The sequence below is a fragment of the Eulemur rufifrons genome, chromosome 16, assembly GCF_041146395.1.
Source record: "Eulemur rufifrons isolate Redbay chromosome 16, OSU_ERuf_1, whole genome shotgun sequence".
Lineage (NCBI taxonomy): Eukaryota > Metazoa > Chordata > Mammalia > Primates > Lemuridae > Eulemur > Eulemur rufifrons.
In genome coordinates this window covers 74,052,791-74,077,111 of record NC_090998.1, presented here as the reverse complement: position 1 = coordinate 74,077,111, position 24,321 = coordinate 74,052,791, and the positions used below count along the sequence as shown (strand labels likewise).

Below are 24,321 nucleotides of genomic sequence, written 5' to 3'. Positions count from 1 at the left end.
GGACACTTTGCAAGATCTAAGAATCCTCCTGGAGAATTTGACATAATAAAATCATGAGTAGACACAAGAGTGTTTGAGGATTATGGTGTACAATTACTATTATAGCTGGGATATTGAATTATAAACATGAAAGTAATCTTGAACTTAGTTCTCAAAACAACCCAATAAAGCAGATGACATTAATCTTATTTTAGAGATCAGGAAACTGAGGCTCAGTAAGATTAAGTGACTTGCCAAAATTGGTAAACAATAGTCAGGACTTGATCCCAAGTCTCAGACTCCAAATTAGATACTTTTTTCCATAATATCATAATGCCTTTCTTTTCACTTATGATAATTTGAAACAATGAATGAAATTTGAAATTAAACTGCTAAGTCAGGAATGAGATTGCCCTACCAGGACTAACTTTGGATTTAAGGTTGGAGATTAAACAGAAGGTTAAAAAAGTACAAGAACATGAACCATTTTTTGCTTTGCAGTTTAAAATGTTCAGAGAAATGCACATGCCCATTATAATGTTTACACTTACCAATTTCTGTTTTACAAGGATTTAAAGGCAAGTACTGTGGGTAAAGTTGTGAGAAGTCTCTTCCCATACATAATTTAGAATCATAACTGATTTGTTTTTGTTTCCAGGAAATGTAAAGGATTTCCTCTAAGCATAAATCTTAAATTATCTTATAATATACTTCTTAAAGATATGAATCTGGTCAAAATATCATAACACATCAAGGAAACAATGAAAAACAATAGCACAAGTATTTTCAAATACAGTTGACCTCCACAGAAAAAGTCTGGATTCTTATTCTAAATCACTCATCAAGAGAATCTAAAGAATTTCTCCTAAATTCCTAGAATGCCTTTCTGGCCCTTTCCACAGAAACCAACTGCACATCTAAATACATAGAGAACACAGAGACTTGTCACTCGATGGTATTGACTTGATAATCTTAGAAATGCCTTTGAGAAATTGTTGCGTAATAAACACTACAGGCCTCTTATGTAATGAAATCAAGGCTTTTATAGGAGTCTACCATACACTCACTAATACAAGAACAGCTGAAAAATAGTACTTCCTGAAAGATAAATCAATCTACCTGCCAAGTTACTAAGCCCTGTCCACCAGAAGTTTTCTTCCAGGCCCATTAGAGAACATGAATGCAGGCCTGTATCTGCAATATGAATTGTCATTTTCAAAGAATGCCTGACAATCTCGGCTTTTCTTAGCAAGGACAGGAGACCCACAGAGATGACCCTTGGAAAGTAGCAGGAATGGAAGTGGTGGAGGGTTAGCATCAAAGAGGGAAAAAAACTGATGGCCGCTCAAATAGTCTTTCCAAAACAAACATCAACCCCAGTTGGTAAGATAACTGTAGTATCTCTGCCCAAATAGACAAATCTATACTTTGTTGACTTTCATGCATATCTTGAAACCTATTTTTTTAAATTGACAATCTATAATGAAAAACTAGAAGGCTACACAAAAAACTTTAAAAAAAAAAGTAGTAACTTATTAAAGGGAAAGCAGCATACAGGGAGATGGAGAGGCTAGATTTCTCAGCATATACCTTTCTATATTTTGATTCTTACATGGTTAACTCTTCAAAAAACTAAAAATAAAATAAAAATTAACAATCAGCTTATCCTATTTTTAACTACCTGAATGTGAGAGAATCTGTTGCTTTATTTTTAATTATTTGTGTTCCTCCCGTGCTTTTTTCTTCCAGCCTGCAAGTGCAATGGGCATGCTGATGCCTGTCACTTCGACATTAATGTGTGGGAGGCATCGGGGAATCGTAGCGGTGGTGTCTGCAATGACTGTCAGCACAACACGGAAGGTCAGCATTGCCAGAGGTGTAAGCCAGGCTTTTACCGTGACCTTCGCAGACCCTTCTCTGCTCCTGATGCTTGCAAATGTAAGTGACCTCACGGTTCCTAGAAAAAAATGATGATTTGTGCAAAAGAGATGAATCTTTTCATACTGGCCCAAGAGGAGGGAGGTCATTAGAGTCTAGATAATACACTCACAGACATCAGTTAATTTCTTCATTGATAAGAATTTTCAACCTGTTGGGTGAAAACAGTACAATATTCATAAAAACAATCTCCACTCATACATTCTTAATATAAAATTGTTTCCCGTAGCACCACGTTTTGGAAAACAAGATAACTAATAAAAGAGAAAAAAGAATGATAAAGAAGAAGAGATATTTAAGATGATCTTAAGACTAAATATATGAGTAAAGCAAACACAATGAATTTGATGAAATTACCTGCACTTGGGCCATCCTACCTTTTACGTCTACAGTGAACTTAAATATGTGAAAAAAAAATGAAACAAAACATGGGTTTAGTTTCATTATGAATGCACTTTGGTCAATATTGCTCTAATGTACCTCCTGTATCATAACTAATTTAGAACATAATAGTATTTCATGCTCTCCGCCAAATACTAAACTCTTATAGAATGGGTTCTGCTTTTTTGTTGGCAGAACTCCAAGGAAGAGGTTTATTTAAAAAATAAAATAAAATTTGAAAAGACCTACCCAATTCATGGGACATTATCTGGAACATGCAACTATGAAGGCTATATGCAGAGCTTATGTAAATGTCAAACGTAGATGAATACTCCATATAACCACATCAGTATTTTACATGTCTATCAGCTCAGAAATCATTAGACAACAGAAGCCACTTAAGACTATTAATGGAGATTGATGATCAGGGCCTTTCCTTTCTCCACCAAGAACTCCATGTCATAGCTCAAAAACAGTGACAGGAAGGGAGCAATACAATAGGAAATAAGCATTTAAAGCCTTGGGGTTATTTGTGTTTTTTTGAAGGAAAAACTATATTGTTCTTTGAAATATACTTTTTTAACATCAGGGAGGAGCTATTTAAGTGAAATTTGAATGGGTTTGCTTGTTACAAGTTTTCTGTCTTAAATAATAGAAGATAGAATATGGTACGGCTCACTTTCAACATCAAGCCCCAAATTTAGATTCATGTCAACTGTTTCTCTTGGAATTCTGTTTTAGTTCTGCTCTTTGTTTGTATTCAGACTTTCACTTTTACAGGCTTCACACAGATCCACATTAGATGTCTTCACTGCCAATTACGGCTGCATGACTATATGCTATTGTAGCTCTTTGGACTTCAATTTTTCCATACGTAAAATTTCTCCCTGCAACGGTGGTGTAATGTGAACTGTATAAGATAAACTATATATAGGAGATAAAGGGATCAGCATATTGCCTGTTATACAGTATGCCCTCAAGAAATGAATACTAGTATTATAATAGTTGTTGTCCTATAAGGTAGAAAGTGGGAAATAATACTATAGGGTTTCTGGTCTTTATTGATTAAAAATACCTATGTCAAGGATAATTACTTCTTTAAAATCCACAGTACCTTAGGGACTAAAGTACAGGATCCTTATCCCCACATGTTGACTAAAGGGTCTACTTATAATATGGCTTCAGCCTAAAACATATTCAGTCTTAATGCTATTTTGTACAGAATATGTTTAAATTGATAGATATATGTATGTGTGTATTTCATATCCTCAGACCACTAGTAGAAATGTCTTAAAATGAGAATGTATGAATGACCAAGCAGATAAAAGAGGAAAGGAAAAGAATTTGTCATTGAGTAACCTAGATAAGTTAACTATCTTGTATGACAAAAGGTAATATTTTCAAAAAGATACTATTATATAGCATTTCCTTGAAACAGTATGTTATACGATATACCTAACTTATTCATTTATTCATTCATTCAATGACCATATATTGAGTGACTATTATGTGCCAGGTGCTTAGGATGTATCAGGGAACAAAACAAAGATCCCTGCCCTCCGTCTATATTTTAATAGAGGAGACAGATAATAAATATAATTAATAAGTGACATATATACTATGTGAGAAGGTGATAAGGGCTAGTATCACCAAAGAAGAAAAATAGAACAAATTAAGAGGGATTCAGGGGGCCAAGGGTTTGGGATGGGAAGAGGAGTGGCAAAGTGCAGTACTGAATAGGGTGATGAGGGTGGGCCTCACTGCTGGGAAGGTGAGATTTGAACAAAGATTTGAAGACAGTGAAGTTGGCCAAATATTTAACTGGGGAAGAGCATTCTAGGCAGAGGTAATACCTAGAGCAAATGACCTAAGACAGGAAGTTGCCTGACGTGTCAAAGGAAAAACCAGGGAGGTTGGCCATGGTTCTGAGACATGACTGTATCAGAATGGGAGTTGGGTGGTGGAAGGAGATGAGACTAGAAAGGTGACTGGGAAGGAGAGGGTAACTGATATGTAACTGTGTGCCACTGTAAGCACCTCAGCATTTCCTTGGAGTAAAATGATGAGCCAGTCTCAGAATTTTGGGTGGATGACTGGCATGATCTGACTTGGTTTTCAAAGGACCATTCTTGTGTTATACAAAGGAAACTCAACTCATATTTGCACCTTCAGCATTCAACTTTCGTTGAAGTTATCAAGCAAACCAGTGATTCTCAAAGTGTGGTCCCTGGACCAGCACCATCAACATTGTCTGGGAAATATGTTAGAAATGCAAATTCTTGGGCCCCAACACAGACCAACTGAATCAAAAATTCTGTGGGTGGGGCCAGCAATCTGAGTTTTAACAAGCCATCCAGATGATTCCGATGTTACAATAAAGTTTGAGAAACACTGGTCTAAATCATGGCCCACCAAATTTTACATTGGTTAAAGCAAACTCAGTTTCTAACGTTTTGCTAATATGTGAACATCTACTATGTGCTGGTATAGCAAATAGCTAGTTACTTGCCTTAGAGTAAAGAGTAGAATACCAAGGGGAATAATGAAAGAAAACTTTGAAAATTGATTGGGGCTAGAGTTGAGAGGGCCTTGACTGCTAGCCTAAACATCTTAGTATTTAATTTCTAGGGCACTAGGAGCCGATGTAATTATTTAATTAGGAAAGTGTCATATATTTGCAATATATGTTAATGAAATATTAATTTGTAAGCATTACATATTATTCATTGCCTTTTACTTTACTAATCAATTTTTAAATTGTTTAGCCTTATAAAATCATGACGGGTAAGTGCACAAACAATTAAAACAGATAAAACTTTTATTTAATGCCTAAGGCTGAGCAATTACATAGAGAAAAAGAAAAAAGAAAAGGTTTACTGGCAGATGTGGAGCCAAAATAAGTACCTTTTGTTTATTTATTTTTTTGTTTTATTTTGTTTTTTGTTACTGTTCTATGTTCAAGCTTTGGTTCAAATTCATACTAAATATAAAAAAGTTGCCAGCTCTAGCTTTTTAAATCCTAGAGTACTCAAAGCCTCAGAGTTTTATAAAAAGACTTTGAAACAGGAGACTATAAAAGAAAACCCCTTGTTAGCGATCACTATTACTTACATAGCTCATCTAGAGACTTGTGCAAAACAGTATGTGTTTTGGTCCCCCAACTGCTAGGTCCATGAAAAACATAAGCAAAATGTGAGAATGTAGCTAAAACTAACAACATACATAACTTTTTAGTATTTTTTCAGCCCATGAAAATGTCTGAACATTCATCCACAATCAATGGAGATGAGCAAGTAGGATATTTTTAAAGCTTATTGTTTCACTTAACACATTCCTACTGAGCACTACTATGTGCTAGGTGTGCTAGTTCCTGGGAATTATAACTGTGAGAAACGAGACACAGTGTTTTCACAAAGCTTACAGTCCAGTGGGTATACATATCATGTATATATACATATGCTGTTTACAGGCAACTAGTGGTATACACACAAATAAAGTCAGTATTGTGTTAGGGAGTGTGGAGGGGAGCACATGGGAGGAACAATTAACAAATATTGAGTGTTCTGACTTTTGATCTGAGACCTAAAGTTTAGTAGAAATTAACAAAGCGTAAATAGAGGTGTTCCAAGCAGAGAGAAAAACCAGTGCCAGAAAGGAACAGAGGGAAGAAAGAATATGGCATATTCTGACATCTGAAAAAAGTTCAGAATGGCCAAGAGGCAGGAAAGAGGGGGAAGGGGATTAAAGCAGTGTCAGGATGGGAGCAGTAGGGAGGATGAGTGGTTGGCTGGAAGTGCGTTCACCTTGGACATCTTGGTCAGTGAGCAAGGGCAACTTGTGGGTTGAACTACACATAAGTAGTTGATAATCAGTCAATATGTATCATTTAGTATAATTGTCTGGGCCCTACCAAGTTGATATTTATAGGTAGTATCCAAGTATCAGAAAACTGAAGGCAACAAAGCCATTTCAATGAAAACTCCATCAAGACCACATTGAGACATTCTAAAAAAGAAACGATGAAACATAATAAAAGAATTGTATCGCATTTGCCTGGATGAGTTTCTCATCCCCTTAAGTTGCCATAGGATTCACCCACATCTAGGCTACTGAAAGACTTGAAGCTAGAAACTACTACTAATAAGTCATAATTGCTGATCACTCATAGTTAACAAATACTTGTATGGTACTTAATACACCAAGTAGGGGAATTATGGAAATAACTGATACCAATTTAGTTCTTTTAGCATAATTTATAGGAGGTGGATGAGTTAGTAGGGAAGATCCATATTTCCTTCTTTCCTTCTCCAGACAGCCCCCGATCCACTGGGTAGACTCCCTGAAAAAGGCATATCTCCATTTACTTTAGGACTATTCTAGGATATGTTTGGGGCAGAGACACCTGTGGCTACTTTCCTAGCTTGGTTCTCCTTACTGGCACTGTCTTCTGGAATATTACTCTGGTTCTTCTCTTCTGAGCCTGCAGGAGATACCAACATTTATTAGCATATCCAATTCTTCTCTCTACCTATATACCCTCCATAGTATATTATTTGATTGGCAGTATGTTTGACGTTTTCATTATTATTTAATAATACTTTCATGTCATCAACTCCCTTCTTAGCAGATGTATCGCTCTGTCACCTTCTTCAGTTGCAACTCTTATAATAAAGCTTATGACAAATAAGTTGATGTACTTGACATTTAATATTAAGTACCTTTAATTACCAGATTTCATGCTAGGTGCTGATGGAGATATTGCTATAGCTAGGAGTCTTCTCCCCATTAGTTCCCCCCTTTACTTTTACAAGGAACGTAGTATCAAGGAAACAAGTTGATATTTTAAAAATTTAAACTATCTCAGTGTGTGGTTCTATCAACATGTACAATGTTATTCAAAATAACAATCTTATTATATTTATTCTACTGTGCTTACCAAGGCAGAAAAGTAACCTGCTACTCAGTGTGTGGTCCACAGACCAGCCACACTGGCATCACCTGGGTGCTGACTAGAAATGCAGAACCTCAGATCTCACCTCAGACCTGCTAAATCAAATATCCACTTTAACAAATTTCCCAGATGATGTTTTGTATTAAAGGTTGAGAGTGGTGTAGAATGCTTTTCAACAAGGGTTCAAAAGAATTTTAGCACTTAATCTACAGTTCAGTTTTAAAAATTAGTTAGCTGGAACATCCTAATTAACCAGGATCCAAATTAACCAAGGTTTACGTCTCTGTGTGCATATAGACTTAGAATTTTTTAAAATAAATTATGTAAAGGTTTACTGAGAAAAAACCAAACTGGATAAGTGTTTTTACGGTACAGCATTTCCCATACTTTGATCTATAGAACACTAATTCTGTAAGATATTAATAGGAATTATGTGAGGGGAAGTTTTTCTATAGCCTTTAAATTCAGGATTTCTCAGTGCCTAATATGCTAATGTTTATTATAAACCTTCTATAAAATTTTGAGTTCTCTCCAATTTAACTAGAGAATGCTTTCCTTACAGAGCATCTTTTGTGACCAGTGTTGTACGGCTGTGGTCCCCAACCCCCTAACAGGCCAGGTACTGGTCCATGGCCTGTTAGGAACTTGGCCGCACAGCAGGAGGTGAGCTGCTGGGGAGGGAGCAAAGCTTCCTAGTATTTACAGCAGCTCCCATTGCTCGCATCACTGCCTGAGCTCCGCCTCCTGTTAGATCAGCAGTAGCATTAGATTCTCATAGCAGTGTCGACCTTACTGTAGACTGCACATGCGAGGGATCTAGGTTGCATGTTCCTTATGAGAATCTAATGCATGATGATCTGAGTTGGAGCTGAGGCAGTGATGCTAGCGCTGGGGAGCGGCTGCAAATACAGATTATCATTAGCAGAGAGGCTTGGCTGCACAGAGACCATAATAAATCAATTGTTTGCACACTTATAAACTCATATCAAAATCCTACAAGTTGGGGAGGAAAGGGTGAGGGAAAAAAAAAAGAAAAAAAAAACCCCTACCAGTGAGTGGAAAGTGACAGTTAAGCTGCATTTTATGGTGGCTTTTGTAGTGGCAAGTGAGCATCTTACTTCAATTGTACAGCTGCATCTGGCGGCAGGCTTTAAGTCAGAATCCAACACTTATTTTCGTCTGCACGTGGCCCACCCATTATTTTATTCACTTCCATCTGCACCTCTTTCCCCCACTGCACAGTTGTCTCAGTCACAGTTTTGCTAATCCCACAAGCTGACCCTAGCAAAAATGAGTAAAAAACAAACATCACTGTAGAGCTTCTTTGAAAGGGGGAAAAGACCCAATGATGAGCCAGCAGAGGACTCTAAGACTGCCACCAAAATGAAAGCGGCATTTAAAAGAAAATACCAAGCGTCCTACTTAAATTATCAGTTCATTGCAACAGGTGATTCACATTCCCCAAGCCTGCTTTGTACAGTATGTGGTGACCGGCTATCCAACGAAGCCATGATACCTTCAAAACTGGTTCACCACATGGAGACCAGGCACCCTGCATTAAAAGACAAGCCTTGGGAGTTTTTCAAAAGAAAAAAACGTGAACACGAAGAACAGACGCAATTATCGAAGGCCACCACTTCATCAAATGTGTCTGCACTGAGAGCATCATTCTTAGTGGCTAAACACATTGCTAAAGCTAAGAAGCCCTTTACTATTGGTGAAGAGTTGATCCTGCCTGCTGCTAAGGACATTTGCCATGAACTTTTAGAAGAGGCTGCAGTTCAAGAGGTGGCACATGTTCCTCTGTCGGCTAGCACCACCTAACCAGATGAATTGATGGAATAGCAAAAGATGTTGAGACACAATTGTTAGAGAGGATTAATGAATCACTGTGGTACACAATCCAGGTTGATGAGTCTACCGATGTCGACAACAAGGCAACAATACTTGTTTTTCTGTGCTATATTTTTCAGGAGGATGTGCACGAGGATATATTATGTGCACTTTTGTTGCCAACCAAAGTGTTGGCAACTATTCAAGTCTTTGACTGATTATATATCACGAAGACTGAATTGGTCATTTTGTGCCAATATATGCACAGACGGAGTGGCTGCCATGACTGGATGGCTTTCTGATTTCACTACTCGGGTCAAGGAGGTCACTTCTGAATGTGAACCTACACACTCTGTCATCCATAGAAAAATGCTGTCTAGATGAAAAATGTCACCTGAACTAAGCAATGTTTTGCAGGATGCGATTAAAATTATCAACCACATTAAAGTACATGCCCTTAACTCAAGTCTGTTGGCGCAGCTCTGTGAGGAGATGGACACAGAGAACACACGTCTTCTCTTATACACAGAAGCAAGATAGCTTTCTAAAGGTAGATCACTGGCCAGAGTTTTTGAGTTACAAAAGCCACTCCAGAGATTTCATTTAGAAAAACAGTCACCACTGGCAGCACATTTCAGTGACATAGAATGGGTAGCAAAACTTGCTTACTTGTGTGACAAATTCAACCTGCTCAATGAACTCAATCTGTCACTTCCAGGGAAAATGACAACTGTGTTCAAGTCGGCAGATAAAGTGGCTGCATTCAAAGCCAAACTGGAATTATGGGGGTGATGAGTGAACACTGGGTTTTTGACATGTTTCAAATACAAGCAGAGATTTTGAAAGAGACTGAGCCAGAGCCTTCTTTCTCCCAGCTGGTGCATGACCACCTATCTCAGCTTTCAAAAGAGGTTAAGCATTACTTCCCAGCCACAAAAGACCCCCAAACTGTGAAGGAGTAGATCCACAATCCATTTGTGAATAAGCCAGGTGGAATCAACTTTGTCCAAGCTAGAAGGGAATCAACTGCTTGAAATAGCAAATGACAGTGGCCTTAAAAGTATGTTGGAGACGACTTCAAATCTCCATACATTCTGGATTAAAGTCAAGGCGGAATATCCTGAGATTGCCACAAAAGCACTGAAAAGCCTGCTTCCATTTCCAACATCCTGTCTTTGTGAAGCAGGGTTTTCTGCAGTGACAGCAACCAAAATGAGATTATGTAGTAGACTGGACATAAGCAACACACTTCAGGTGACACTGTCTCCCATCACCCCCAAATGTTGCAGGAAAACAAGCTCAGGGCTCCCAGTGATTCTGCATTATGGTGAGTTGTATAATTATTTCATTATATATTACAATGTAATAATAATAGAAATGAAGTACCCAGTAAATGTAATGCACTTGAATCATCCTGAAACCATTCCCCACCTACCCATCGCAGTCAGTGGAAAAATTGTCTTCCATGCAACCTATCCCTGGTGCCAAAAAGGTTGGGGACCCCTGTTCTATGGCACATACCAGAAAATGTTGTTATTGTATAATGGCCATATCTATAGGAAGACTTCACTTGGGAAGACATATCCTAGAAAATTTTTACTATATATTTGTTCCCTATTTCCAAGTCCTAAAGCCTGCAACTATATATCAAAGAAATAATAAACCTTATATTTCTATCAGTGAAAAAATCACAAACAATATTAACTAGGCCTGGGCAATCTAGTTTATCGGACTGCCAGCAATGAATATGTAACAGCCCTATTTCTCTTTCTCTTTCTTCTTTCCTAGTTATCTTCTCAAGAGTTGGAACCATTTGGCTGGGCACAGTGGCTCATGCCTGTAATCTTAGCACTATAGGAGGCCGAGGTGGGAGGATTGCTTGAGCTCAGGAGTTCGACACCAGCCTGAGCAAGAGTGAGATCCCCATCTCTGAAAAAAAAAAAAAGAAAGAAAGAAAGAAAGAGAGAAAGAAAACCTGAAACAGCAGCCCAGATAAATTAGTAGAAGCATATCAGTTATAGCTCAATTTAGTTCAGACAACATCTCCTCTGTGCTGGGCACTATGGTAAGCATTAGGTCTGTAAAGATGAAAAGTTCTTCCCTTCTAGACTGGGAGAAATTTCCAGTAACAGGTCATTTCAATACACTGTGATGGTGATAATGACAATATAATAGTAATAGCTGACATTTATTGAGTGTGTATTATCTTCTGTCCACTGCTCAAAGGGCTGTATATGTATTAACTCATTTAACTTTCACAGAAGTGCTTTGATGTGATACTATTATCCCCACTTTACAGGGGGAAAGTGCAATGGTAAAGATGCACCAAGTGCCTTGGAGAGAGTGTGGGGGTGGGATGAGGGTGGTTTAGGGAAGACTTCCTTGAGGAGATCCTGCCCATATTTCTGGGATAGCTTTTTTTATTTTTTCCTCTAAAAGTACTGAAACACAGTTTGTTCTACTTTCTAATCTCAGTGATCGCCTTGGTTGCCTTTAATGAGATGATCTAGAAAATGACACAAATTGATGATAATCCTTCCTCACAGTGTCTACCATACATCTCATAGAATACTTACCTCGGCACATTGATTCATTCAACAAATATTGGTGACATTAATCTTGAGACTTTGTTTGCAGTTAGGGAGCTAGTTTTCTGCCAAATAAGCCAAGGACTTATTGGTTCCATTCATGTTCTAGGCTATTTTTTTTTTCCTCCCACTCTCCTAATAAGCACTATGGCAAATGCTATGGTCCTTATGTGTACACTTTTAGTGAATGGTCATAAATTCATCAAACCTGAATAAACAGGGTCCTGAACCAAATCTGCTAGCTAATAGATTTATTCCTGTGAGTGATTAACTCATCTCTGTTCTCACTTCCTCTTCATTTCAACCTTAACCGGAGGTCTAGTGTGAGACCCAGGACAATCAGCTACACACTTCCATGCCAAGAAATCACTTCTGAGGATTCCAGAGATGTTGTTTGTTGTTTTAAGACTGGTGGAGATCATTGAAACTGAATTTATTTCTACAACTCAGAAAAAAATTTTGTTAAAGGACAGTGCATTTAAGGTCTGTAAACACAAGGGAAAATGTCAATCTCTCCAGCTGAATCTAGGGCTGAGAAGAGAAATGGAGGCTCAAACTGGCTGGTTGCTGAGGCACAGGAAAGAAAAAGGGAAATATAATTCTCACTGTGTACTGAGGTACTTTGAGGAATACTATCAATCTCTCTCTCTCTGTTCTAAAAGAGCATGGTCTCTTTTCAAGTAACTTCCTTGAAACCTCTAAAGTCACTTATGTGGCTTTGGTAGCCTATAACATAAGTAGATTTTTTCAATGGCAGGTATATTAAAAATGTGAGAATAACCTTACCAGACAGTGGTGTGCTGACTTTTTTTTAGGGGGAAAAGCATTTGCCAATTTCTATGGCTTAAATATCCTTGCCATGGCCATTTCAAGCTACCAGATGATTTTTCATCAGCAAGTCAGACTCAGACTCTGAACCAAAAGCAGAATGGTTTTTCTCCTTTGGACAAAGTCCTGCCTCCACCTTCACAGCCCACTTCTCTGACCTCAAGCTGCTCTCTCTGGTCATTGGTTCCCAAACCTGGTTGTGGGTCAAAATCACTTGGGAGCATGTAGTGAAAATATGGAATCTCAGAGTCCTGCCCAAGATACACTGACTCAGAATCTCCAACAGGGAGTGGGGACAGAAGCCTACATTTCTTTAAAAAGCATCAGTGGTGATTCTGATTCAGCCTTTTGGTCTCCTGGCCAGCAGCTGAGAACCACTGCATATACCAGTCCTGGCTCTAGTGTGAGCTCTGTTTATTTGCATCCTGGGATGAGAGATTACAAACTAACAATCATCTATAACTTAATCTACTCACTGAATAAGCCCTATCGCTGTCAGAAAATCCTAAAGGATTACTAAAACTCTGGCTATACACGTTTTTTTTCTGACAGACAGATAGATATAAATGCTGCTAAGTATTCATGTCAATTATCATCTCCCACTTAAGAAAGCATAACAGGACCTCTGCTTTTCCCCATGAAGATTTCTGGCAAAAATTCTAAGATGACTGTTTTCCATGTAACAATTTTAAAATAAATACCTGGTAATGCCAATCAGAGAACTCCCTGTTATTCATAGTATATAGATTTATTTGCCTTAAATACCTCATACTTTAAAGTGAATTATTGTAAGGAGACTAGAATTTATAGTAAAATTAGCTTACCATGATATTGACATTTACTATTACTTCCATATTTACATATTTCAGAACATAGAGTTAAACTACTGTGGATATATTATTGTGCTGGTATTTAAATAATCATTGAACCCAATTCTTCATGAAGTTCCCCCCTTCCCTACCCTCCCTCCATTTAACATCAAAGGATATGTTAAATATTAGATGATGGGAAATTGATTGGGTATGGAATATCGACAGCTATTCCGCAACACTTTTCTATAGAAAATTTCCCTCACTTTAGAACAGATGTTTGAAACAGATGTTGGAAGAAATGCCTTGCAGAACAGAATTAACTCTCTTTTTAGGAAACAGCCAGTTAGTTCCTTTACAATAAATTTATTGATTTTTATGTCAAGACACGTATTTGCAACTATTGCATAGTCTCCTCCATATTAAAAGAAAAATCAGTAAATGAAAAAGAAAGCAGAATTCATTCCCTGTCAAAGTAAACAACCTCTTGAAAAACTGACGTGCCTTTCCTTCCTCCCTCATGGGCCAAAACAAATGTAGTCAATTGCCTTTTAGCTGAGAGTGAATAAAAATAAACTCGGTCTCTCTGCCCTAAAACCCAAACCAAGTGTTTACCAAGATACCGCCTGGTTACTTGGTTACGGTTACCCTAACTAGCCAGCCAGCTATCTTTGTAAAGAAAGGATTCTGTCATCCAGATCTATCCTTTTTCGTCTTGTTTTCTTTTCTTTTTCTTTTCTTCTTTCTGGTTTAGGTAAAAACTGCTCAACTGATGGTACCTCAAGAAGAATTTTTGCACTTCTCTGTTTGCTTGTATCTCTATTGAACAGTTATTTCATTCTACCTCTGATATAGTGATTCTTTCCTTTCATTTGTCTTTTGAGTAAAATTTTTAAATTAATTAAACCCAGAATGCCTTACCACAATGATGCGGTTAGGAACCCACAAGCACCTCCCATTTTTCACTTTTGTGCTTGTGTTCCAGTCCATGGTTTCCAAAAGATCACTGAAATCTCTCCAAATAGTAACTTAACGGGTTATTTCTTTCAAACTGCAGGTTTAGCAAAGTCACTTGAGTTCATTTTATATCATATAAACAACACAGACATCTTTGTTTTATATTGAAAGCAACTGTGAATGATTCCAGCATAGAATCAATATGAAATAACTGTTTTTGAAAAGCAAACTTTCAATAGAACCAATGGTTTGGCAGTAATAGTTGGGAAACTTTAATTTCCCTAGTTTCTTTTTTAATCTAGGAAGTAAAACCAGAGGGTTAAGAAGTGAAAGAGATAGGAAAATGAATATGATATAATAATCATACTAAGACAGTTCTTTAAAAAGATTAAATAACAGAATTAAAATTCACCCCCCCCAAAAAGGAGAAACTTTATGAATTGATGAATAATAAATGTCAGTCAAGTTTGGGAAGAGAAGTGGGAGAGGTTATAAAATTCTCCAAAATGTTTCCCCAACAGAAAGTATAATTCATTGAATAAATAAATAATATGCCATTCTGTATTTGATGAGGACAAGCATTAAATAATCAAGCAAATAATTATAAAATATCAGATCCTTCAGAGAATCTGGACAAAATTAGAAGGGGCATAAAGACGAGAACTAGCATTTGTTCAATGGCTACCATGGACTGACACCATGGGGGGCAGTTTCCATAAGCTGTCTCATTTAGCAATCTTCATGAGTTAGGTGATATTTTTTCTATTTTACAAATGAAGGCACTGAGACAAATTGATTACAGTTGTTCCAGGACCCTCTCAAATACCCAAATCTGTGGATGCTTAAATCCCTTATGTAAAATGGTGTAGTATTTTCATATAACCTATGTATATCCTCCCATATACTTTAAATCATCTCTAGATTATTTATAATACCTAAAGCAATATAAATGCTATATAAATAGTTGTTATACTGTATTGTTTATTTGCATTATTTTTGTTATTTTTTATTGTTTTTCTTTTTTCAAATATTTTTGATTCATGGTTGATTGATTCTAGGGATGCTGAACCCACAGATATGAAGGGCCAACTGTATATCATTTGTCCAAGGTCCCAGAGCCAGTCAGCGGCAAGGCTGGGATCTGAACCCAGGTTTGTTTGACTCCAAAGACCTTTTGTCCAATGACCTACAAAGATCCAAAGAATTCTACTCTATACTGTGACCTAGTTGATGAAAACAAAATAAAGGCAGAAATAATGAGACATATATTTTAGAGCCAAAAATAATTTTTAAAGGACCTAGACTTTTTAAAAATAGTATTTATGGCCCTTGGTGTTGAGTAAGGCCCTGCTTACTGATAAATAGCCTTGTAAAGTTTGACTCTAAAGAACTACATTCATCTTAGAGAATTGTAGTACAGAAAAGATGAAGGTAACTGGAGAGTGTTCTAGATAGGCTAAGAAAAACCACTGAGAAAAGAGAGATACTAATGAATAAATGTGAAAGAGGATTCTCAGATTAACCAGGAAACTTCTCAGGGAGACTATACCAACTTTCTATAGGTACTCAAAGGGTATAAGGGGCTGTAGAGGGATGGCAAAAAATAATTTATTTCCCTAGAACAAAGAGTCAGTTATAATTAGACATAATTGAATGAAAAAAGAGGAAAAGGAATTTCAGATTGATTAATGTGAAAAAAATTTTGCTGCCAGCGAGTATTTTGGGGGTGGGTGGGAAGGATGTTTCCTATTGAGTTAGAATAAAGAAGTTTTTTTACAAATAGTAAATAATATAACTGGACTGAGTGAAGCATTAAATGTAGGAAATAGTCTTGCCTTGGAAAGATTCAGAATAATCTGCTTTGCTTTGACTATTCAAGTTTTCTACAGATTTTTGGGGGCATTTTTCTGTTTCTAGTATCTTAGCATTGCAATGCTATGGTGCTGAGATACTAGAAAACTACAAAAGAAGTAGTATGGACCTTCTAGGAGGTTCATAAAAACAGAAAATCATTTCATGGTTGCTTATTGAGAAGCACATTCATTCATTCATTCATCAAAGATTGGGTGAGTTGCTAAAATGGGTCAGGCATGGTCCTAGGTTTGGAGGATACAGAGATGAAAAGATGTGGTTCCTACCTTCTAGGCCTTCTCAGCGTACAATAAAGACAGCGGTGAGGCAAAAAATCAGAGAGAGATTATCTGAGACCGAAAGACCTCAATTATTAAGAAATATTGGCTGGGTGCAGTGGCTCACGCCTGTAATCCTAGCACCCTGGGAGGCCGAGGCTGGTGGATTGCTTGAGGTCAGGAGTTCGAGACCAGCCTGAGCAAGAGTGAGACCCCATCTTTACTAAAAATAGAAAGAAATTATTTGGTAAACTAAAAATATATATAGAAAAAATTAGCTGGGCATGGTGGCGCATGCCTGTAGTCCCAGCTACTTGGGAGGCTAAGGCAGGAGGATCGCTTGAGCCCAGGAGTTTGAGGTTGCTGTGAGCTAGGCTGACGCCATGGCACTCACTCTAGCCCAGGCAACAGAGTGAGACTCTGTCTCAAAAAATAAAAAAAAAAGAAAGAAATATTTAGTAAGTGACACAATTTATCCCTTTAAAAAAACCGAACTTAGATTTATTCAATGTCTCTCATGTGGCAGACCTAGACTAGTCACTGTCTATACAACAAAACAGAGTCTCTACCCCCATGGAAATAAACTGCAAATAAATTTACCCAAGTAAATATGCAATTAAAAACTCTTATAAGTGTTATGAAGAAAAAGGGTAGCATGACAGATTATAGCAGGGACGAATCACATCAGTTCAAAGGAGGGATCTAAGATAGGCATAGTCAATAGGGCTTGTTTCTCCAAAGGAAGAAGGAGTTAGAGATGACCTCAATTCCTGGCTAGGGTAGATGGTACCTGAGTGGAATAGGAATACAGGAGGCTAAGCAGGTGGTATTTCTTCAAAAAAATAAAAAAAGGATAATGGTGTATGACAACCAAATTCTGCAAAGCAAAATGCAGTGTTTAAAATTATATCCAGAAGTTTTCTTGTAATAAAATTTGTCCATTTACACAAAAAATGCTTTCTTCAGTTTTAACAGAAGTAGCAAATGGAGAATAAAAAATTGGCTTTTTAACTGCCTAACATCTCTTTTTTTTTTTTTTTTTTTGAGACAGAGTCTCACTCTGTTGCCCGGGCTAGAGTGAGTGCCGTGGCGTCAGCCTAGCTCACAGCAACCTCAAACTCCTGGGCTTAAGCGATCCTACTGCCTCAGCCTCCCGAGTAGCTGGGACTACAGGCATGCGCCACCATGCCCGGCTAATTTTTTGTATATATATATTTTAGTTGTCCATATAATTTCTTTCTATTTTTAGTAGAGACGGGGTCTCACTCTTGCTCAGGCTGGTCTTGAACTCCTGACCTTGAGCGATCCACCCTCCTCGGCCTCCCAGAGTGCTAGGATTACAGGCGTGAGCCACCGCGCCCGGCCAACTGCCTAACATCTCTTAGATATACCCAGGAATAAATAGTAACTGGCTAAGTTACAACTAATAAACAGGAAAGGAATGATACAGAAATCAAGCAGAGGGTCTGAGCAGTAGTCACATAGTAAAGCATTAAAAGTAAAGGATATTATTTTTGTATTTATCTGCACTATGCATTTAAAAGTTTGTAGAATACAGATAGAAAATAGACTTAAATACCATACATTTATTTTTTAAAACTTTAAATAGAGGCAGATCTCATGCACAAATGGATCATCCTCTTTTGTGCATTATGTACAATAACTCAGGAGACACTAAATTTCAGTAAGTGAAAGGCAAATCTTAATTTAGATTATTTTCTTATTAGATTTATTCAACCATAATTTCATTTGAATTAAATATATCTTGAATATTGTGGAACTAGCTATCATTGAACACAATGTATATAACACTTCAAGGATCAGTAGAAAAATGTTCCCTAGGATAGTAAAGGTGTAACCACATTGCCTTTCACAGAACAATTGTAATTATACATCTACAATTTTTTCTTCATTTTTATAGCTATTCATCCACTAGCAAAAATAGTTGAAAGTCAAAGGAAAGGAAGAAACAGTGCCCAGAAATGGTAGATGACTTCGTTTTATCTACTATTTAACTTCTCACTTAATGTATTTATAACAGTTCATATTGTGTCATTTCTGCTGAGAGCTGCACCTCAAAATCAGCCCCCTTAAGCCCCATTCCCTCTAAGAACCTCAGCTGGCAGCTGGGCAGCTTTTGAAATGACTCTGCTATTAAAAATTTCCCCTCAGAAATTCTGCAGGGCCTTGGCCTTTTCAGGAGAAAACAATGTTGGGAGCCTGAGGCATTGCCCAGGGGGTGGCCCTGGGTAGTGGCCACTGGTCTTGAGGAGCAGCTTCTTTCCCAGCTAAGGGCCTTGAACTTTGAGTTCTGTTTTTAGAAACGCTAAATTAGGAGCAAATACTTTCAGGTCATTTTTCTCCCAGTGTAGCTTTTACTAAAGAATAGCAAAAGTTAGAGCCATCAGGTAACACTAAGGAGGCCTAACAATTTCAAAGGGGTAAGATGCTGAGTGCCACTGGTGGTTTCTACAGAGAGCTTGGTGTCAGGGGTCACTCCCTGAGTGAAAGACATGCAAACAGTCTCCTGGAGAACTAGTGAAAGTGGGAACAAAGATGAACTGGCAGCAATGGTTTCCTTTGACTCCACCACCAAAGGCTATAGCAGTCCCATCAGAATAAAGGGGGCCATAGTGGTTCCACTATGTTCCTGGCCATTTCGACTCTTGTCCTGCATGACATTTCAGGGTACTTCCCTTTAAGCAGCAGGACCATAGATGACACCCTACTTTTTCTCAACATACTCTGATCCACCAAGTGAGAGTAATAGCAGGCCAATCTTTTTATCCAAGGACAGGAACGTGTAACAGGACAGTGACTTAATTCTATAGGAGTTAAGAGTAGTCAAGAAAGCTGTGCTGCTATTTGCCACCAAATTCCTCCCAGGTGCAAAGTAAGGAGGCAGTTTGGACAGCTAGCGAGATCATTAGTTTCCTTTAAAAAACAGCCCTTATCTGCAGTGAGACAGTTACTGCTCTTTCCTCTGTTCCCATGCACCCTGGAGTAACTTGGTTATAACACTTACTGCCCTGTAATTATTGATTTGCACATCTCTCCTCTCTCACTCAAGAGATATGATGCTTTGTATTCATTTTTGTGTCTTTAGCCCCAACATAGTTCATGTTAACAGTAAAGTTCAAGAACTCTTTGGTGAAAGTGTGAGTGAATGAATGAATGAGGGGCATTTTAAAACTAATATGTTTCATCAAGATAATAATATTAGTTACTTTTTGAACATTTGGTGCCACTAAATGCCTATTACATTGCTAAATACATACACTATCTCATTTAATCCTCACATAAACAACCCTGTGGCATAGGTATTGTTTTCTTACTTCATTGGTGAGAAAACTGAGAGTTGATGAGGTTAATTTCACAAAGTCTTATAAAGAATAAGCCTAATAATCAGAATCTAGTCCTGGTTAGAATCTAGTCTAATTCCCAAGCTGTGCTTCTACCAACTTGATTGTATTGCCCCTATTTTATTTTCTGTCTTCCTAAGAAATCTTACAGGAAATTTCCAAACAGCTGTGTTTATTGTCAGCCTTTGTGGTTGATACAAGTATTAGTTTTAGAGCCTTATGGATGCACAAGGTTGTTTAAAGTGTGTCCATCCATTGTTTCATTGACAGTTGTGTTTCCTGCTAGAAGATCCAGCAAGAGCAGTTTCATGTCCTCTTTTCTGCAAATGCTCTACAGAGGGGCAGTGCTTCACATAATAGGTGCACTGCCTCAAACATGTATCTGTAGATAAAATTTGAATCATATTTAGGTTTTATCTAAATTCATTACTTGAAGGGAACCTGTTGTGAAATCTTTTATAAAGTACTCATTTCCCCTATCTCATCTTTTTTGAAAGTTTTGTATTATTACTTCAGATTTTCTTCCAATAAAACACTGGGTAAAGAATGTACCATTCAAAATAAGTCATATGCATTATCAAAAAACCCTTGTGATAATATCTGGGAATTAAAATAACATTTTTAATAATTTCATTTTGCCACTATGGTTGTGGGAACGAGCAGCCTAGAGCAAATGTTTTGGGGGGAAAACTGGAAAACTATGACTACAGTGACGAATGATTTACCACCTGGACAGGCCACACAGTTTCTAAACATATCTGGCTGCCACCCAAAGCACCATTTTTGCTTTTAAGGACAGTTCACAACAGCTGTATACCCTAAAAATCATAATGAAAAAATAATTAAATTCAGAATGATAGTATATGATGACAGTTCAAACTGTTGGGTTTTACGTCTAACAAGAAGAAGACAAAGCTGACATCAAGGGCTTATGTCACTGTAGCTCATCACTTTGACATTTATTGTGTAAAAGTAAGTGCTTGGGTTGCATTTTAGAATCAACAATCAGTAAGAAATATGTGCTGGGGAATCAGAACAGAACCTAAGAAGATACTTTTTCCCCCCTCAAGCAAGAAGAAAATCTATTTGCATTTTGGAAGAAAATAAGAAATGTAGATTATGAGTGTCAGATATTGACTGCTATCAAACATCAGGAGACAGGTATGCAAGGCAAGCCTCAGGGTGCAGTCTGAGAAAGTATGCTGCGAAAAGTGGCAGGGCCTTCTGCCTGGAGCTAGTTCTGCATAGTTTTCAGATGGTATTTTTATTTTGTAATTATGTAAAAAGTCACATTGACAGAAATCCACTAGCATATGTGATAGAATCACATTTTTCTCTGGCCATTCCTGAAACTTGTGTAGATTTTAAAATATATGGTAGAACGGAGAGGTCAACTCCAGGAAATGCTCAAATTTTCTATTAGAGAAAAAGATAGTGGTGGTGGAATACTGTATATTACCATATAAGGGGGTCCTACAACATCTTTCTTCTGGCTAAATCTCCCTTATCTTCTGTCAAGAACTAAATTGACTTAACTGAGTGATACAGCAACTATTGTTTAGCCATCTCAAAATGATGTAACTCTTATATTGGATTATGTGATTTCATTTTAAGTAATTTCTACACTATTTTGAACATAGTGTTTTGATATATCCATGTTACATATAATCCCTCCAAATTAATTCTTAATAAAAAACAAAGGACAAATCAATAGTGTTTTGATACCTTAAGAGAAAAATGCCTAGGCCGGGCGCGGTGGCTCACGCCTGTAATCCTAGCACTCTGGGAGGCCGAGGTGGGCGGATCGTTTGAGCTCAGGAGTTCGAGATCAGCCTGAGCAATGAGCGAGACCCCACCTCTACTAAAAATAGAAAGAAATTATATGGACAGCTAAAAATATATATAGAAAAAATTAGCCGGGCATGGTGGCGCATGCCTGTAGTCCCAGCTACTCGGGAGGCTGAGACAGGAGGATCGCTTGAGCTCAGGAGTTTGAGGTTGCTGTGAGCTAGGCTGACGCCACGGCACTCACTCTAGCCTGGGCAACAGAGTGAGACTCTGTCTCAAAAAAAAAAAAAAAAAGAGAGAAAAATGCCTAAATGTTCACATAACAAAACCCAACTGAAGAAAAAAATTAGTGACTTTAATGTAGAAACAGTGATTACCATAACTGTATGAAGTTAAATAAAGATGTTCTCCTTAGAAACTCAATATTTTGAAGGCAAAATCTTTACTTCATACCTTGTATTAGGTAAGATTCTTTTTTCTTGGAATAATTATTCTTCTAAACTATAGATCTCTTTAAGGGGTAAAACTATTTTTTTTCAAATTAGATCCCTAGCAGTTTGCTCAGTACTCACACATAGTAGGTGCCCATTAAATGTTTGTTGAGTAAGTGAATGGATAAATAAATTCTGCCTTAAACAAACACACACACTGTTACCCTTTCAAACAATGTCTTTTATGGTATTTGCCTTCATTGTCCATAGTAGCATTTTCATCACTGCCCTTTAATTCAATTCAAGGGTCCATTTTGAGCAGCTGTAATCTACCATTTGCTAATATCTTACTAAATGCTAGGGACATACATTATCTCTGGTTTAATCCTCAGCAAAACCTCATAAAATAGAAATGTGGGGCTCCGAAAAGTAAAAAATTTTGGCTAGAAGTTGAACTCAAGTCTGCCTCCACGAAGCACTGCAGGGGATAGGTGAGTGTGACACATGCTCACATTCGAGGAGCTTACAGACCAGTACGATAGAGAAGAAAACACCCAATTGTCTGCAATGCAAAGTAGAATGTGATAAGAGCAATGAAAAGAAATATTATTTTTTAAATCACTGGAGGGTTGCAAAGAAAGGATAAATCATATTCAACTGTGTTGGAATAAGGACTTCTAAAAGAAGGCAACACTATCCCTTAGATGGGCAACTGGAGTGGCTGCCATGGCTTTATTCTGGGAGGTGGAAGGGAGTGGTGGGTGGGGGATGCTGCTCCCCACTTTTCTTTTCTGCATATCATTATATTTCAATTTCAGAAGTTCTGTCTTTAATAAGAAAGATGTCAACATGCTCACCACCCCAAATGGCTGAACTGGGACAACCTTTTGGGTGACATTTGAGATAGATCTTGAAGGATGTATAGAATTTTGAAAGACAGGTATGGGAAGAAAGATTTTCCTACTGACATTAATAAAGGCACAGAAACAGGAAGGATTGTGGTGTGTCTAGAAATTGTCCCATTTGATTAGAATAAGGGCTATATGCAAGAGAATAATGAGAAGAAACACTGGAAAAGTAGATGAAGGCCATAGTATGAAGGACATTAAATGTTTGGCTCAGGGGTGAGTGCATTTTGTAAACCACAAATGCTTCATAAACATTGGAATTATTGTTATTAACATTTGTTAGTTGACCGAAGTTGAATGAAGATGAACTTAATGAATGAACATGAGATTCTTCCCAAATGATAATTCATACCTTTTGCAGAAAAAGTAACATTCCATGCTCTATTGTAGTGATTCTCAACAAGGCGAGCATGTGGAGGGGTGGGAAGGTTGCACAGATATAAGGAATTTGTGCAAACTTCACACATTTGTGCTGGTTTGAGAACCACAGCTCTAATGATTATTGGTTAAAAAGATGAAAGAGAGATCTAAACAGAGTAGTACAGTATACCAGCAATGCCTGTACGTTTCCAGCTCCTGTTCCCACAAAAGTCACCAGTGACCTCCTCATTGACAGTGTTACTGGCCTATTGTCACTCTTATGCGACTTGAGGAGTCCGCATTGTTTGACACGAACTGCTTGAAACTCTCTTATCTTTTGGTTTCCATAACACTTTCTTGATTTTTCTTCTCTCTCTTTACCTGATCCTTAATAATTTGCTTCACAACTTATTGCTCCTCCAACTGCCTGTACTAAGAGGATGTTCTCCAGTGTTCTATCCTTGGTTGTCTTTTCACTCTCTACACCAACGGTCCCCAACCTTTTAGGCACCAGGGACCAGTTTCATGAAAGACAATTTTTCCATGGGGCACACGCAGAGCTCAGGCAGTGATGGGGAGTGGATATAAATACAGATGAAGCTTCACTTGTTCAACTGTCACTCACCTCCTCCTGTGTCCCCCCCTTCAAGTTTCATGGAAGACAATTTTTCAATGGGCAGTGGGGGTGTGGGGGGCATGGGGAGGTGTGGCGGGGCTCCGTGGCCCAGTCCCTAACAGGGGTTGGGGACCACAGCTCTACGCTGTGCCTGGGATACACACATAACAGAAATATACATAAAGAACAGAGGCAGCATGGAGGAAAGAGTGTTTAACTGTCTGGAGGGAGTGGGACAAGAAAGCCTGTCAGAATTTAGATGGACAAGGTGAGGAATGGCAAACAGGCATGGCTAAAGGCACCGAGGCATGAGAAAATAACATTTCCAGAAGCAATAAGAGTTTCCACATAACACAGAAGCATAAAATGCAATGAGGATGAACTGTTCACCCAAAAATGGCTGAGATAGTAAATCTTATGGTATGTGTTTTTTACCACAATTAAGAATGAAAGGCCGGGCGCG

The 24,321-nt window shown here is 37.9% G+C and overlaps 1 protein-coding gene across 4 annotated transcripts in view; it reads left to right on the top strand.

The window, feature by feature from the left end:
* The window catches only part of NTN4 (netrin 4), a 104,522-nt gene that overhangs the window by 59,203 nt on the left and 20,998 nt on the right, over window positions 1-24,321 (top strand). For all 4 annotated transcript variants that reach the window (XM_069489902.1, XM_069489901.1, XM_069489899.1 and 1 more), the window contains exon 5: window positions 1,729-1,917. In XM_069489902.1, the coding sequence (XP_069346003.1) occupies window positions 1,729-1,917 (189 nt within the window). The remainder of the gene's footprint in view (window positions 1-1,728; window positions 1,918-24,321) is intronic.